The 18,750-nt window shown below is 39.2% G+C and overlaps 1 protein-coding gene across 11 annotated transcripts in view; it reads right to left on the bottom strand.

The window, feature by feature from the left end:
- Window positions 1–18,750, bottom strand: part of LOC128513454 (protocadherin alpha-C2-like) — a 57,141-nt gene that overhangs the window by 24,631 nt on the left and 13,760 nt on the right. For 2 of the 11 annotated variants that reach the window (XM_053487285.1, XM_053487224.1), the window contains exon 1: window positions 15,788–18,334. The exons of 7 other annotated variants lie outside the window; for them this stretch is intronic. In XM_053487285.1, coding sequence (XP_053343260.1) covers window positions 15,788–18,193 — 2,406 coding nt within the window. In that variant the 5' untranslated portion in view covers window positions 18,194–18,334. Of the gene's footprint in view, window positions 1–8,065; window positions 10,524–15,787; window positions 18,335–18,750 lie in introns of those variants that run through there. 2 more of the 11 variants (XM_053487293.1, XM_053487242.1) reach the window with 1 other exon arrangement.

The following is an 18,750-nucleotide window of genomic DNA, read 5'->3' as shown; positions in this document are numbered from 1 at the left end:
CAAAGATAGGACAACTGGTGAACCATGACAATTTCATAGCTTCCTAAGGGTCACATTTTTTCTCAGCTAATATACATACATTGCCACACTGATACATTGCTGATAACTTAATGCTGGCTACAATAGTAAAGTGTCACAGCATACTGTGCATAACAGTTTGCTTTATATGTGACTGCATAGCTGTAGACTGGTTGGAGTCCCTAAACTATACTGATCCCATCGATTGGCAAAAACGCCTACAATAAGCATGTTTTGCAAAATAACTAAGCCATGGAGCAACGAAAGAAGGTAACCTGGTCTGAGGAATCACTTTTTCTTTTATATTGTGTAGATGGCTGGATGTGGATTCATTGCTTGCTTGGGGATGAAATACCAGCAAGATGCACTATTGAAAGAAATGCATTTTCATAGCAGCAGTGTTCACTAATGTAAGTGGTCTTCTTAAACAGGTTAATGCACCCTGCTACACTGGGGGAAAATGATCAGGAATAATGCACCCTGCTACACTGTGGACAAAATTATCAGGAGAAACAAGTCTGATCCATGGAGGCGCCTTCTAAAAAGTTTCAGACCTTCCGTTAACATTTTAGTACCAGGTACCACAACAAACCCTCTGTGGTCTTGTGGGGTAAATATGTTTATGCCATTTTGGCTACACACACAGAATATACACAATATTGCACTCTCATTAATCTTACTGTGGGACAGTATGCCCTCCTGGAAAGTTTTCAAAAGCCATTATTTTAAAATGTCAACTCTTGTTGAATGGTAGTCAATATATACACATCAACAAGGAGACCTCCGTATCCCATAGTACCCAGTATTTGCTTGCGTAGATAAGTAGAAGTGGGTGCACCAAAAGTGTGTGAATATCACTACTTCACTTAGCAGAGACTTTCATCGAAACTGGTGATGTCTTAAGTGACGATTTTCAACATTTCACGAGATTCTAAAACCTATAGTAAAGGAGGCCAACAGTTTGGATCCAGGACAAACCCAGCACACTCCCTTCACACATCTTTTTATATCTCACATGGCAAGAGGAGATTTTGGCCAAGTACACCACAAGAATCAACGTCATTAACCCCAATGGACTGAGGCCCATTCTTAATGTTATATACTAGGCTCTGTCAGTGTCAGAAACAATCTTGGACATGTTTACACAAAAATCTACAGCATTTAGATGTTCTCTGGGCCTGTCCTTGTTCCCCATGGTCTTCTGTTATGACTGAGCTGAAAAAACTATTTATGTATATAAATGGCCAGCAGACTATCCTTGAATAGTTTTGAAATAGTCCCTCGGCCACCTCAAAGTATTTTACAAAAACTCTAGCACTTAGAGGGACCCTGAAAGGGAGCACTATGTATATGTTTCACGTGCTGAGATACAAAAGTCAAGAAATTTTTCTGGGGAGGATTTATAATGAGATGAATTTATGCATCTTGTAGACCAACTGAGGTGAATCTGTATATTTGAATCTTTAATTTTTTTTGGGACATATTGTATATATATATATATATATATATATATATATATATATATATATATATATATATATATATTGTAGGGTGAATAGTGGTAAAGTGGGACAATGGGTAAAGTGGGACAGTTAAGCTTAATAATTTATATCTTTGCATGGATATGTTTTTATTACTAAAAATCAACAATGAGTTCATCATTAGCAAGTACGTGATAAAAAAAAAAATCTGTGGCTATGACATCACTTCCGGGGTGTGGCACATCATATTTAACAACCATTTTCAGAAAGTGTCCCACTTTACCACTATTCACCCTATATGAACCTCAGGGTGAAACTGGACTGCACCACTTTGTCCAACAGCAATGATATGTTTCTACAATCCCCCTTTAAAAACATTAGGACTTCGAATTGGGTTTGAGCAACAGCAAATTTAGGACTTAGGCTGTGTTAGTGGTCCCATATGTGCTCCCATTGGTACTTTCTAAATGTTGTAACTTGGAGGAGATCTGACACATGTGCAAAGGTTTAGACAGACTGTCCTACCAGGGATGTATAGCCGGAAAGTTCTACTCTCTGTTTTCATTTTTTCACAGCACAATTGCATAAAGGCTTGAACAGGCATGAAACTTTCTCCTCGTTAGAAAGGCTAGAGAGGTTAAGCCACTTTGCTCTCTCTCCTGTGCCAACATAATTAGCTTCTCAATGCCTTAATGGCACAGCAGTGCAGGCCTATAGATAAGCAATTTATGATCTAGGTCATTACTTCCTCAGCCTGGTATGGAATAAGCATAAAAGTAGACATATTGCTGCTATGGTGACTAACCAGTAACATTTTCGTGAAAAATTTCAAGTAATCTTTCTTGAAGAAAACAGAGGGAAATTCTGCTATTAGACTTCAGGTCAAGAGTAAGATGAAAAGATATTGCCAGGTCATTTGGAGATTGATAAGAAATAACTTTTTCAACCATGTTCACATAATCCTGAACAGAACCCATATGGATGTAGTTCTGGTATAAAAAACAAGATTAGTTTCTTTTTGTATTTTACCAATATAGACAGAAGTCACCTTCCCGAATGTTTGGCTTTGAGTAACTGCTTCCCTTGAAACAAAAACTGGTGGTCAGTGCATTACACAAGGAATACACAACTTCTGTATTGGATACTTGCAAAAATCTATTGATTCATGTTAAGAGGGAGAGTGATATCAGTATCAGAGTAATTGGTCTCTAAAGAATTTGTTTGGGAAGCCAGATTACATGGAATGAAAGTAAACTTATCAATTTACCTCACCCCAACATAAATTATATGGTTCACCAAGAAATCTAAACTAATCCACCTTGTCAGGGGTTCATGGCATGACCATAAGGCCTTTGCTGAACATTTCAATAAATGCGTCAATGTGGTCAAGCTGATTTCCCAAGCTTGAGCTGGGTGTACCTTTGCATTAACCGTAGCTACTATTGAAAAATCTGGGGTAATTCCATTTATTGGCCAATATCCAAGAAATTTGTTAGTTAAGCTAGTTCATGTTGGAATCTCTTTAGCGAGAGGATTCAGAAAGATTGTCAATAGTGAAATACCAAAAAGAATGCCTGAGAAAGATGTCCAAGTGTGAGATGAGACTCAGTATTTTTTACAAGGACTCAGCACATGAGACCAAAAACTATATCAGCACATGAGACCAAGAAGTGCATTACTGTCTAAATAACTGTGGGTTTCAAAATTATTATATGTAAGAGTGTAAAACAATTTATAAATTTGATCCCAATTCCGTTGTTAAAATTCTCCAACAAATGTAATATTCACTCAATCAAGACCACAAGGGGGTATAGATAAAACCAAATATATATGAGAAACTCATACATTCAAAGCATTCTGTTCAAGAACAGACTTGCCTTTAGCGGTCTCATTAAAAATATCTTTTTAGGTTATAATACGGAGAGAAATCAAGAGAAAAAATAGTAACAATATAACTTTGCATCCTACCTGTAGAGTAGACGCAGCTGAGTCACTAGTCTCAGTCATTCCTGTGCTTCTTGGTATGCTAGATACAATGTATCTCGTCCCTTTTGGTACAGGTTGTCTGACTACCAGCTTCCCTTTTCTGGTTTCTGCTAAAAATAAACTGTACCAGTAGGCATCATTGGACACCAGGGTGGAATCTGCGATGGTAGAGTTCCTCTCACTGATCACACTATTCCTACAGGGAGAAGCAGCTTTACTGGGTTTTGATTTTTGACACTTCAGCACGATGGTCACCAGTATGGTAATCAGCAACAGGAATGACACCGAGCCCAGTCCGATTACCAGATACAGGTTTAGATCTGAAAACATATCATATTCTAAGGGAACTTCAGTCATGTCAGCATAACTTTTAAGTGCGGTCTCCACTGTGGACAATTTGATGGTGACTGTAGCAGAAAGAGAGGGCTCTCCATTATCCTTGGCGATCACCACAAGCCTCTGGTGGCGCGAATCTCTGTAACTAAACATTCTTGTGGTCCGAATTTCTCCATTGTACTGATCCAGACTGAATAAAGTAGTGTCAGTGTTCTGGAGAAACTGGTATGTAATCCTGGAGTTGTGCACAGAGTCTGTATCTATCGCAATCACTTTGGCTATAAGAGTTCCTTTATCAGTAGATCTCGGTATTTTCTCCTCCACAACTGATCCATGGGCGCGCCATGGAGACACTATAATCGGTGAGTTGTCGTTCTGGTCCATGATAATAATGTGAACAGTCACGTTACTGCTGAGTGGAGGAACACCAGAGTCTCTGGCTTCAATATGAAAAAGAAACTCCTTTTCTATCTCATAATCAAATGTCTTGAGCGTGTAAAGGTTACCATTCTCTGGATTAATGGAGAAGAGCATTGACATAGAGGTGTTTATGATTTCCTTTTCTATTATAAAATAAACTAGATATTGATTTTCATGCAGGTCTGGGTCATGTGCAGTGAGGGAGCCCAGTAATGCCCCTGGTGGATTATTTTCCATCACTTTTATGGTATAAAATGATTGTGGAAATTGGGGAATATTGTCATTTACATCCAGGAGCTCTAATGTTACAGTTTCATTATCAGATAATGAAGGATTTCCTCTGTCAGTAACAGTAAATGTGATGTCATATTCTGAGGCATGTTCACGGTCCAAAGGTTCTGAAACTACAAGCTCATAATAGTTGTCCGTTGTCTCTCTAAGTTTAAAAGGGAGCTTATCAGAAATATGTACATCTATTTCGCCATTCTCACCCGAATCCTTATCACTCACACTAATCACTGCAATAACTGTGTCTGTGGCTATATCCTCTTTAATAGGACTTAAAAAGGATTTAATAGAAATTTCTGGATGATTGTCATTCATATCATTGATTAGTATAGTTACTTTGCATTGCCCAGATAATGAATTGGCGCCTTTGTCTTTAGCTATTATTTCTGCATTGTAAATTCTAAAATCCTCATAATTGATCATTTCCTTAACTCTTATTTCACCATTATTTGGATTCAATCCAAATGTCTCTTGTGTTTTCTCAGAGGTATATAGACTAAATGAGTATTCAATTTCAGAATTTGTGCCTTCATCCTTATCTGTTGCATTCAGTTTGATTACAAGGTGGCCAATGGGTGAGTTTTCCATTAGATTTATGGTATAGCTGTCTTTATCAAACTGGGGGGCGTTGTCGTTGGTATCTAGCACACGAACAATAATTTTAGCTGTACCAGAGCGCGCAGGGGCGCCACCATCTACAGCAGTGAGTATTAGATTATGAATAGCCCGTTCCTCACGGTCCAGAGCTCTCTTTAATATTAAGTCTGTAAATTTTGAACCATCCCGCCCAGTTTGTATGTCAATATTAAAGTACTCACTTTCGCTGAGATAATAGGTTTTAATAGAGTTTGAGCCGACATCAGGGTCAACAGCATTGGTGAGAGAAAACTTCTCTCCTACTGGTGTTGATTCGGATATATCAAGGTGAATGGTATCCCGACGAAATTGCGGTGAATTATCGTTTATGTCCATAATCTCAAATTCGATATTAAAGATTCTTATCGGATTTTCAATAATGACGTCGAGTTTCAAAAAGCATGTTGCTGTTTTAACGTTGCACAGTTGCTCCCTGTCCATTTTCTCCACAATGTAAAGCTCACCAGTCTCTTTGTTAACATCCAAGTATTTTTTGTTGGTCACAACATCCAGTCGCATCTTTCGTGCACTCAAGGTTTTTACATCAAGTCCTAAATCGGCTGCGAGATTTGAAACAACAGAACCCTCTTTCATTTCTTCGGGTATCGAGTAGTGCGTAACAGCAAACGTGGAGGATATAACCGCAAAAATGAGAAAGGATGTTGCGACGTACCTCCACAACGGCTGTTTCATGATGCGGATCTCCATTCTATGGATTTAAGCTTTTAATAAACGTAAATACCATGAAAACACACCATTTGTTATGGGGAAAGAAAAAAATCCAATATTTTAAAAGAGTAATTTTCACCAGTTGCCTAAAGAATGAAGTCTCGTGCGTGTTCCAGAGAGACAACTCCCCACAACCAGCTGCGAACAAAAAATAATGGCCTCAAACAGAAAGATCAGTTTGCTGGTGAACAGCGACCCTAAGTGCACATACTTTTTCAGTACAGTATCCTTTATATTTACTTGCGTAACAATATTAAGAAACATTTTAAAACGAGGTTTAATATCGGTTCATGTGAATTTATATTATAGCGTTTGGTAGACACTGTTATCCAGAGCCAAAGATATGCTGGTAGATATGGGTGGTTAGTAACGAAGTGAATTTAATCTGTTACTGTACTTATGCATTTTAAGTATCTGTACTTGTGTAAATTCCTTTTGGGCCTTATTCCTTTTACTCCACTACCTTTAACAGTAAGATATCCTACTATCGTCTCCACTACATTAGGAGACGTCATTTGTTTCTTATTTATGAATAGGGAAGAGACTGTGCAAATGGACGCACTTCATACACAACAATCAGGGTACAGCGCACTGCTTTATTTGGGCTAAATTGCTTTGACTTGTTGCAGTTACTATATTTATCAAACACAACGTTACCAATTCAAGATCATCTACTATACTGGAAGATAAATTTAAAAAGTGGTCGAAGAAAGTCTGAACTCTAACACTTCAACACTCATGGCCTTATTTGTGAGAATATTTTTCAAGTTGTAGAGCAAAAGAAAGAGCTGGTTATTTCTAAATGTTTTCTCAGCTTTGCCTGATTCCTATAGGATTTCTTCTTATATAGATTCATTACCTAAGTATTAAGCCCGTTTTCGCCCTAGTGGTTATCTTTCCCTAATGTGTAATCTTATGTTTGCTTGCAGCAGCAAAATATTTTAATGTGTATGTGTTTACAATAAATGCGTCATCATCATTGTTATATTGTGTGCATGACTTATTTAGTAATTGGTAACCTCTAAGCAACGAAAGTGTTACTACACAGCAAACCAATACAAAATGCAGGCTATCTCTGTAGGTTTTATGCATTTTCACTTGTTCACTGGCTGTTTCTCCTTAGTTTGTAATGTTCGAAGCTTTTCGACTGATTGCATTCATATCGTGAACTTGTAAACATTTTAATGTTAGCCCTTAGTCTAGGCTAAACTAAATCACTGACTAGTTTTACATGTTGCTAATGAGGCTAAATCGTTAGCAGGTGGAGTGAAGTTCTACGTTACCCGAGTTTGCTTTTCCACAAATTCATCTTACACCGGCTGTAATCATAATATTTGCTAAACTATGCATTATAAGCCATACACTTAAAACTATTTTATCAAAGAGATTAAAAATGACACCTGGGAAATTTCGCTAGAATGTTTTAGATTTTTCATTTTGCATTTATAGAGATGTCAAGTTTAAAATAATTAATCTAAGGAATCAAGGAAAGTTTTCAAATCCGGTAATTTCTCAGCCACACAGATGGGAATTACTCACCTGCCTTCTGACTGTTCATAACAATGTTTACCAATGTCAGACTAATTTACTGAGATCATCGGTGTGCCAAGGTATGTAGATTAAGCAAAAAGAGTCTAATTACAAAAATAATAATATAACATTAGACCCGAAAAAATAACAGCGTCCTACTTTTACTTCTAATATTTGATTACAATTGAAGGCAATTGCTTTACACCAATGACAATGTTAACGGATAACTTTTATTGGAGTATTTTTTTTTTACTAAGGGTATCTCTACTTTTACTCGATAATGAGATTCGTGCATTTCGTCCACTATCACTTGTAGGTGCACATATTTTCTGTAGTTTTAACCAGTATTTGGAATTTACGTCTATTATAAACCCAAAGCTCAAAAATAGGTTGGATTCAGGGGCACGCTAAAGGTTTAGACGAGTTACCACATCCAATGCAATTTCTGATATAGTTGAGCTCGTGTCCCTCATAAAACATGGCATTATGTGGAAACAACCATCGGTGGTGGAGCTAAAGTTTAAGTGCTTCATAAAGATGATGAAAAAATTATGTGCATTAAATCGCATGTTGTTCTTAGAAAGAACAACACACTTTTCGCATTAAATGAACTTTACAATATTTATAAACATTTAAATTACCTGTAAAGTAGACGCAGCTGAGTCACTAGTCTCAGTCATTCCTGTGCTCCTAGGAATACTGGACACAAAGTATCTCGTCCCCTTTGGCACAGGCTGTCTAACGACCAACTTCCCTTTTCTGGTTTCAGCTAGAAACAAACTGTACCAGTAGGCATCATTGGAGACCAAAGTGGAATCTGCGATGGTAGAGTTCCTCTCACTGATCACACTGTTCCTACAGGTAGGAGCAGCTTTACTGGCTTTCGGTTTCTGACACTTCAGCACGATGGTCACCAATATAGTAATTAGTAAGAGGAATGACACTGAGCCCAGTCCGATTACCAGATACAGGTTTAAATCTGAGAAGATGTCATATTCTAAAGGAATTTCCGTCATGTCAGCATAGCTTTTAAGTGCAGTCTCCACTGTGGACAGTTTGATTGTGACTGTGGCAGAAAGAGATGGCTCTCCGTTATCCTTGGCGATCACTACGAGTCGCTGGTGGCGCGAGTCTCTGTAACTGAACATTCTTGTGGTCCGTATCTCTCCGTTGTACTGGTCCAGACTGAACAATGTAGCATCAGTGTTCTGGAGAAACTGATATGTAATGCGTGAGTTGTGCACCGAGTCTGTGTCTATAGCAATTACTTTTGCTATAAGAGTTCCTTTATCTGTTGATCTTGGTATTTTCTCCTCAACCACTGAGCCATGGGCGCGCCATGGAGACACTATAACCGGTGAGTTATCGTTCTGGTCCATGATAATAATGTGCACAGTTACGTTACTGCTGAGTGGAGGAACACCAGAGTCCCTGGCCTCAATGTGAAAAAGAAACTCCTTTTCTATCTCATAATCAAATGTCTTTAGCGCGTAAAGGTTACCGTTCTCTGGATTAATGGAAAACAGCATAGACATGGAAGTGTTTACTATATCCCTTTCTATTATAAAATAAACAAGGTACTGGTTTTCATGAAGATCCGGGTCATGTGCGGTGAGGGAGCTCAGTAAGGCCCCAGGTGGATTATTTTCCATAACCTGTATAGTATAAATTGTTTGAGAAAATCGAGGGACGTTGTCATTTACGTCCAACAGCTCAATACTCACAGTTTCATTATCAGACAACATAGGATTTCCTCTGTCAGTAACAGTAAATGTGATGTCATATTCTGCAAACTTTTCACGGTCCAGTGGTTCTGAAACAACGAGCTCGTAATAATTATCTGATGATTTTTTTAATGCAAAAGGTAACTTTTCAGAAATATGAACATCAATTTGACCATTTTCTCCTGAATCTTTATCACTGACACTAACCACGGCTATCACTGTATCTACAGATACATCCTCTTTGATTGGATTTGAGAGAGATTTTATAGATATTTCGGGATGATTATCGTTCATATCTGTCACTAAAATTGTTACTTTGCATTGTCCAGACAAACTGCTAATTCCCTTATCTGTTGCAATTATCTCCATGTCATAGATTCTGAATTCTTCATAATTAATAACTCCCTTAACTCTTATCTCACCATTATTAGGGTTTAAACTAAACGTTTCCTGTGTCTTCTCAGATGTGTACAGACTAAACGAATAATCAATATCCGAGTTGGATCCCTCATCAAGATCCGTTGCGTTTAACTTCACTACAAGGTTTCCAATTGGGGAGTTTTCCATTAAATGTATTGTATAACTCTCTTTGTCGAATTTAGGGGAGTTGTCATTTGTGTCCAGTACCCGCACTATAATGCTCGCTGTGCCGGACCGCGCTGGGACTCCGCCATCCACAGCAGTGAGGATTAGACTGTGCACGGCCTGCGTCTCTCTATCCAAAGCTTGTCTAAGAATTAAATCAGCAAACTTGGTACCATCTCTACCAGTCTGCATTTCGATATCAAAATACTCGCTTACACTTAAATGGTACGTTTTAATAGAATTCGTTCCTATATCAGGATCAATTGCATTACTAAGAGAAAATCTCTCACCCTTAGAAGTGGACTCTGAGATATCCAAATGAATTGTATCCCTCCGAAACCGTGGTGCGTTGTCATTTATATCCACGATTTCAATTTCTATGTTAAATATTCTTACGGGGTTCTCAAGCGTAACCTCTATTTTAATGAAGCATGTTGCTGCTGCCTTGAAACAAAGACTTTCTCTGTCTATCTTTTCCAAAATATAAAGCTCACCAGTCTCCTTGTTTATTTCAATGTATTTTTTATTTGAAAGTACGTCTAACCTCATTTTTCGGCTGCTCATTGTTTTCAGGTCCAGTCCCAAATCTGCTGCTAAATTTGCAACCACAGATCCTTCCTTCAATTCTTCTGGAATAGAATAATGAGTAACTCCAGACACTCCGCATAAGAACGATGTAAAAATAAGGAAGATTGACGCGTAGTTCCGTGGCTGTGGTTTTAAACCGCCTTCCATTGTTTCTCATAAAGATCTCAAGGTTTATCCTGTGCGCTTGTATCGTTTCTTTAAAAAAAAATAAAAAGGCGATAAGCATTTAAATATCTCGAGTGCGTTTTGTCTTATAAATAATTATGTATTATCTAGATCGGTAGACGATGAGAGTATCATTTGGTCAAACGGGTGTGTGCGTGTCCTTAAAATGAACTATAATGGCGACGTACATGAACATGCGTTTTTTAGTAAACAGCGACGCTCTCTGTTTTAGCTTATGAGACATCATTGCGAGGTATGATATTTAAAAAGTATAAAAAGATAGAAACAAATAAAATCAATTAGTTTTTTTTAAAGTTTAAAAAAAAATTAAGATTGTGTAATCTTTGTTCCTACAAACAATACATTTGGGGATTTTAAATTTACTGCATTGATTTGTTTTTATTACAGGTATTGCATATCATGGTATTTATTTATTTGTGTTTTAATTTAGAAATTATTATTTATTATTTACATTGCATTATTATTATTATTATTATTATTATTATTATTATTATTTTGTCTATATCCCTGCATGTGTAATATTTAATTTATTGGTTATGTTGCTCACATTAAGAGGAACTAACAAGTTACCTGTCTTAGGTTCAGGTGAGAAGCACGACATGGTGTGAGAAGCACATGGGGGAAGTTTGTATACTGTCGTGCTGTTTAGCTTAATAAAATAAGTTTTGCAAACTCAACTGTAGCCCGCTTTTTCCCCACAGCCAGATGGAGACATGGAGAATAGTCAGACAAGTCAAGAAAGAAGGGTTACAGACTGGTGGCAGGGGCGTTTTTTTTTCTTCCCCAATTTTTTTCGGATTAATTAGCCAAGGCATGCAACTCGGTTTTTCGCCGCGGAAAATGCCTGCTGTCTGCACGTGCGCTCCATGAGTTGTGTTTTTTCGGACTTTGACGCAATTACTCGGGCAGTGTCTGAAGTAGAAAGGCAGACCGGATATTTTACGTTAAACGCTGTGAGTTGGACAGTACAAAAAATGTCTTCAGTGGACAGCGTTGGTGACGGCGATGCTCCAGCTGATAATGACGGTGCGCGCAACGGAAACCAAAAAGACACAACAACAAAAACTGTGGAGCATTACAGAGTGGAATTACCGCCATATTTCCACGGAGATGGTAAGGACAAGGAGAGTTTATCTTTATGGAAAACTAGATCGGAGCTAGCAGTTAAAGCTTGTGCGGATGGACAACAATTAGATCTAGCCACCATTTTCCCCACACGTCTTAGTGGAGATGCTCTAGCTTCCTGCGTGTCTTTGTCGCCCGATGTGCAACAGGATTATGAGGACTGTGCAGCCAAGTTGAATGAAGTTTTTGGCAGGAAATAAATTTTTGCTACACTTTCAGACTTGTGAATGCTAGACAGCGTTTGCCTAAAGAACCTTTAGAGGTTTATGCTGCAGAAATTACATGGCTAGTATTAGAAGCATTCCTTAACTATGGTGAGCCGTGGAACGTTTCAGACGGTTTGTTGCTGGTTTGGATCCCATTCACCAAGCAAAATGTCATGAACATGGTGCTGCTACACTGGAAGATGCTTTAGCTGTTGCATGTAAGTGGGAATGTGCACAGGAGGCCTTGAAACTCCTTCCTCTACCTGTTTCTGCACAAACCTTGACACCTCTTGCTGCTTCTCTTGCTTCACCTGATGAACCACTTTCAGCTATGGTGTCCACCAAGCATGAAATAACTCAGTCAGACCAATCTGCTGGACTTTTTGATGTGGTTAAACTGCTCTCAGATGATGTTTGTGCACTTAAATTAGAAGTTTCTCAGCTTGGAAGACATTGCACCCATTCTGTTCGTTACCGCTCTCCCAATGATTTTGCCAGACACATGTATGACCCTGCAGTTGAACAAAGACCTGAGCGTGGAAGAGAGAGATCAACACTCCCCATCAGTGTCTCCTTAACGTGCTGTTTATTCATCTGCACCCAGTTATCACAGATTAAACAGGTCACACAGTGAACATCTCAATTCAAGAAACTCTCCAGATCGCCGCAACAGACACTACTCGCCTACCACTACATATTCTCCAAATCATCGTGAGTATGATTCTTCCAGTAGCCGCGATCATTTTTGTCACCACAGCCCAGACAGGCAACGATCTCCTGACCATTCCAAGGACAGATATGCACATCAACATGATTTCTCCAGATACACCTCACCACATCCTTATGATAGACGCAGGTCCAGCTATGACTCACACCAAGCCCACTCAGCCAGGAAAAGACACCTAATCCCAACGGAGAGGAGTCATCATGTGAGATTTACTGAAGACTCCATGGATCAGGGAAAAGAGTGGTAGCAGATGCTGGGGGCCAAGTGTCTGCTGCTATTGGTGATGAGGCCCAACAGGTATTGCCACGTTCAAATAAAACCCCCACACGCTATGTGATAACTATTATTGAGAACATTGCCACCAAAGTCTACCTAGACACAGGTTCTGACAAATCACTGATTAGTGAAGCTTTCAGGATGTCTATTCTATCCTTGAGGACTAACAATGTTCTCTCCTTTTTTCTAGGGCAGTGACTGGTGATTATCTGGATAATTTAGGCACACTTACCATAACCATCAGGCTAGGTGCTGAAACTTTCACCCACACAGTTCAAGTAGTCAGGAATATTACACAACCAGTGTTCCTAGGTTGGAACTTTTTGCTCACCCATCACGCAGTAGTAGATTTGCGGGAAGGTAGTTTTAAAGTTATTCATTCATTCATTCAAATTCAAATTTTATTTCTCACATACACAATCATACAGAGTACAATATGCAGTGAAATGTTTTTGTGCGACCACAGAGTCGCGACGGCAGCCGCCTAAACAGCGCCATCATAGAAGATAAGAAATAGATACATTAGGATACGAGGGTAAAAAATCCCCTCCCAGACTGTCCTTCGAAAAGGGCAGTGTGCGATCAGGGGTACAAAAATACCTCAGCAACAAGCACATAAAAAACATGTAAACACAAGACATAAACATTGCAACGATTAGGGTACAGGGGATAGGAAATGTCCAATGTAGGCAAACAGCTCCAGTCCCTGCAGCTAGAGAGCGCTGGTCCCGATTCCGCCTGCCCACACTGAAGGGAATACATAAGCACACGAAGGCGTTGGATATGGGGAAGGTAGAGTGTCTATCTGTAGCTGTTATGTGTGTGCGTGAGTGCGTGCGTATCAGTTTGTAAGCCTGTAGCATCCCGTAATAGTCTGCGCCAGGTGTCCTTGAAGGGGGAGGGAGTAGGATTCCAGAGCGTCTCGTTATCTTGGTCTTCGGGGAGTTTGTTATGACTCCAGCCACGGCCTTGAATGCAGTAGCTGGAAGAAAAAAGGGGCAGCCGAAAAAGAAAATCATATTTTCCAGGTTTCGAACAATATCTGCCAATTTCACAGATATTTAATGTCCATCACTGGTCTGCAGGTCTGTCCAAATCACGTTGCATAGCTGCTAGTCTCACCAAGATGTTATCCAATTTGCGGTCCAGAACCACAGTCTGATTACCGACAGCTCTCGTCACCACTATTTCCCAGCCAGCCAGTCTCTTGGGGTTGAGACTGGCTGCTTTTAAGATTTTTCGATATCCAAGTATCCCACCTAATCCAATCAGCAGAATCCCAGTTATCAGAGTTCCGAATAGGTAGATATCTTCAACGTCCTCCAGAGACAGTGCGGCCAGGCACACAATGCGCCACTTCTCCCAACCGTCCATCGTGTATCCAGCAGCAAACGTCCCAGCAGGACAAGTAGGTTCCCCAGAACCCACACTTCTCGTCGAGAAGATCGTGTCAATTGCATTCAGAGACCAGTTGATCAAATCCATATTCCTTTTTAATTTTTAAGAGCAAGACGAGAAGAGTCTCTGAATATATTCACAAGACAGACAAGAGAAGCAAGCGGGGAGAGATAAGGGAGGGAGAGCAGATGCGACCGCCTTCGTCAAGAGCCAAGAGGGAAAAAAAAAAAAAAAAAAAAAAAAAAGTTGGAAATCGCACTAGTGTTCCCCTTCTATGTGCTACTGAGGCAGCTCCTCTAAGCTGCAGCACAGTTACCCTGTCCTGTCTTAATTCCTGCTTTGTCACAGATGACTGTTTTAGCTAAGATTTAACCAGCTGTTGGTGTACCTGATCTTAATGTTGACTATACAGGTGTCTTAGAGCCCATCTTCACATGTTACCAACAGTCACGTTGGTGGACGCGCTTCGCTTAGCCATGGGCCTGTGCAGGTCACATATCGTGCAGGTCATCAGGTTAGGCGGCCACTTAAGTACAGAGACTTTGTCCCCTAACGGACTTGATTGGTTAGTAACAGCATCTTGTGTGTTGTATTTTGTTGTTTGGGTGCTGTAACTAGGTGTTGCACTGCAATTTGCATGTGAATGTTTTGAGTATGATTCAGGCTAAACACTACCTTTCATGAGACTATATTGCTGTTTTATGTGTAAAATTATTGTTACTGATATTTGCCAAAGATGCCCTTTTTGTTTTCTCTCATGTCTGTAATTTATTTTCTTACTGGTTTATTGAAATGAGGACATTTCCACTTGTAGCAAGGGAAGACTGTAACCTTAGTACCTACAAACAATACATTTTGGGATTAAGTTTACTGCATTGATTTGTTTTTATTACAGGTATTGCATATCATGGTATTTATTTATTTGTGTTTTAATTAAGTTAAAATTATTATTTATTATTTACATTGCATTGTTATTATTATGTCTATATCCCTGCATGTGTAATATTTAATTTATTGGTTATGTTGCTCACATTAAGAAGAACTAACAAGTTACCTGTCCTAGGTACCATGTCACACTCTCACCTATCCCAGAGGAACAGGTGAGAGTGTGACATGGTGTGAAAAGCACATGAGAGAAGTTTGTATACTACCGTGCTATTTGGCTTAATAAAATAAGTTTTGCCAACTCAACTGTAGCCCGCTTTTTACCCACAGCCAGAGAGAGACTGGAGAAAAGTCAGACAAGTAAAGAAAGAAGGGTTACAATTGTGATGAGAAGACGCCAAGGTTAAATACTGCCAAAGGCTTACTGTTCTATCCTAGGGCTAGGTTCTATTTATTTGGCAAGTAAAAAAATAGAATTGTGTGCAACCGGATCTTTGACCCTTCGATTAAACAAAAATGGTTTTGATCTATAAATGATATTTAATTAATTGTGACAGAGGTATCCATCATGATGGTTGTGAGTGACAATTAAGCAGACAAATTGACAAATTAAGAAGGATTGTTTTTTTTTTCCTTGAACGACTTAAGACTACATATTCTTACCTGTAAAGTAGACGCAGCTGAATCACTAGTCTCAGTCATTCCTGTGCTCCTCGGTATACTGGACACCATATATCTTGTTCCCTTTGGTACAGGTTGTCTAACTACCAGCTTCCCTTTTCTGGTCTCTGCTAGAAATAAACTGTACCAGTAGGCATCGTTGGAAACCAAAGTGGAATCTGCGATGGTAGAGTTCCTCTCACTGATCACGCTGTTCCTACAAGGAGGAGCAGCTTTACTGATCTTTGGTTTCTGACACTTTAGCACAATGGTCACTAATATGGTGATCAGTAACAAAAATGACACCGAGCCCAGTCCGATTACCAGATACAGATTTAAATCTGAGAAAATGTCATATTCTAATGGTACTTCAGTCATGTCAGCATAGCGTTTAAGTGCGGTCTCCAATGTGGACAGTTTGATGGTGACTGTAGCAGAAAGAGAAGGCTCTCCGTTATCCTTGGCGATCACAACGAGTCGCTGGTGGCGCGAGTCTCTGTAACTGAACATTCTCATAGTCCTGATCTCTCCGTTGTACTGGTCCAGACTGAATAATGTAGCATCAGTGTTCTGGAGAAACTGATATGTAATGCGTGAGTTGTGCACAGAGTCTGTATCTATAGCAATAACTTTTGCTATAAGAGTTCCCTTATCTGTAGATCTTGGTATTTTCTCTGCAACCACTGATCCATGTGCGCGCCATGGAGACACTATAACCGGTGAGTTGTCGTTCTGGTCCATGATAATAATGTGAACCGTTACATTACTGCTTAGTGGAGGAACACCAGAGTCTCTGGCCTCGATATGAAAAAGAAACTCCTTCTCTATTTCATAATCAAATGACTTTAGTGCGTAAAGATTACCGTCTTCTGGATTAATGGAGAAGAGCATGGACATTGAGGTGTTTACTATTTCTTTTTCTATTATGAAATAAACGAGGTACTGATTTTCATGAAGGTCTGGATCCTGCGCGGTGACAGAACTCAGCAAAGCTCCGGGTGGATTATTTTCCATAACTTGCAATGTAAAAAATGATTGTGGAAACTGTGGGGCGTTGTCATTAACATCAAGCAGCTCTAGTGTTACAGTTTCATTATCAGTTAATGGGGGATTTCCTCTGTCAGTAACAGTAAAAGTAATATCGTACTCTGCAACTTTTTCGCGGTCCAACGGCTCTGAAATAAATAGCTCGTAATAATTATCTGATGATTCCTTTAAAGCAAAAGGTAGTTTTTCTGAAATATCAACGTCAATTTGCCCATTTTCTCCAGAATCTTTATCATTCACACTGATTACTGCAATAACAGTCCCTACACCTACATCCTCTTTGATTGGACTTGTAAATGATCGTATGGATATTTCTGGATGATTGTCATTCATATCCGCGATTAAAATTCTTACTTTGCAATTCCCAGATAAGGAATTTGTTCCTTTGTCTGTTGCCACAATTTCCATGTCATAAATCCTGAAATCCTCGTAATTAATCATTTCTTTGACTCTAATTTCCCCAGTATCTGGATTTAAACTGAACGTTTGCTGCGTTTTTTCTGTGGTATATAAACTGTATGCGTACGTGAGGGCGGAATTAGATCCGTCATCGGCGTCGGTTGCATTTAATTTTACCACAAGACTTCCGATCGGAGAGTTTTCCGTTACATTTATGGTGTAATTGTCTTTATCAAACTGAGGAGCGTTGTCGTTAGTGTCAAGAACGCGCACAATAATGCTGGCTGTGCCAGAACGCGCAGGAACTCCGCCATCCACAGCAGTGAGTATCAGATTATGGATTGCCACTTCCTCTCTGTCTAAAGATTTTTTCAAAATTAAATCTGTAAATTTTGATCCATCACGACCAGTTTGTATTTCGATAGAAAAGTGATCACTGTCACTGAGATAATACGTTTTAATTGAGTTTACTCCGATGTCAGGATCAACTGCATTATTTAATGAAAATCGTTCTCCAACAGGCGTGGATTCAGAAATGTCTAAATGCATGGTGTCTCTTCTGAAATGGGGAGCATTGTCGTTGATATCCATAATTTCCAATTCAATGTTAAACATCCTTACAGGATTTTCTATGGTTGCATCAAGCTTCAAAATGCAAGTTGCTGCTGATTTAGTTGTGCAAATATATTCGCGATCAATCCTCTCCAAGATTACCAGATCGCCAGTTTCTTTGTTAATGTCCAGATATTTTTTATTAGACAAATTATCCAGTCGTATCTTGCGTTTGCTTAAAGTCTTAACATCCAAGCCAAGATCCGTAGCTAAATTAGATACCACGGAACCTGCCTCCATTTCCTCAGGAATAGAATAATGAGTAACAGCTGCCGCTGTATTTAGGAAAACAGACAAAACGATGGAGACAACGTACCTTTTCATTACCGAACCTCTTGGTCTAAAATCCATTGTCTAATGTCGTAGGAGTCTTACAACAAAAGAAACCAGGGAAAATGGCAACCGAGTGCTAGACAATCTCCGAATGAAACCGCTAACAGTTTACAACGTCAGAACGCTGCATAAATCGTTTAAAATCGGTTTAAATGTTGAACTGACAGTTTCTGAGACAGCCGCACTTCCACCATCCCTTCATCTCCTCAACCACTGTAAGGAAGTAATGTGAAATAATTCATTTCATGGAGAACAGCGACACTGTGTGCAGAAAACCACACGATGCACTACGCAGCAACTTTTTATAACACTTTAACGAAACCCCCCTCCCCTTAAATAAATATTCAACCTGCACGTAAAATCTCTTAGTTTGATTTATAGTATGAAGTTCCTTCCATTGTAATGCCTCGAGAATACCGTATGCGACCCTTACATGGACACGCACAAGAACAAGAGTAGTTTGATAATAAGAGAAAATGTTTTATATAAAGCGCGCTCGTACTGAATAACTATTGCTTATCTTCTACAATTAGTATCTATCTATCTATCTATCTATCTATCAACAGTACAGAATA

The sequence above is a fragment of the Clarias gariepinus genome, chromosome 2, assembly GCF_024256425.1.
Source record: "Clarias gariepinus isolate MV-2021 ecotype Netherlands chromosome 2, CGAR_prim_01v2, whole genome shotgun sequence".
Lineage (NCBI taxonomy): Eukaryota > Metazoa > Chordata > Actinopteri > Siluriformes > Clariidae > Clarias > Clarias gariepinus.
This window is presented reverse-complemented; position numbering and strand designations above follow the sequence as displayed.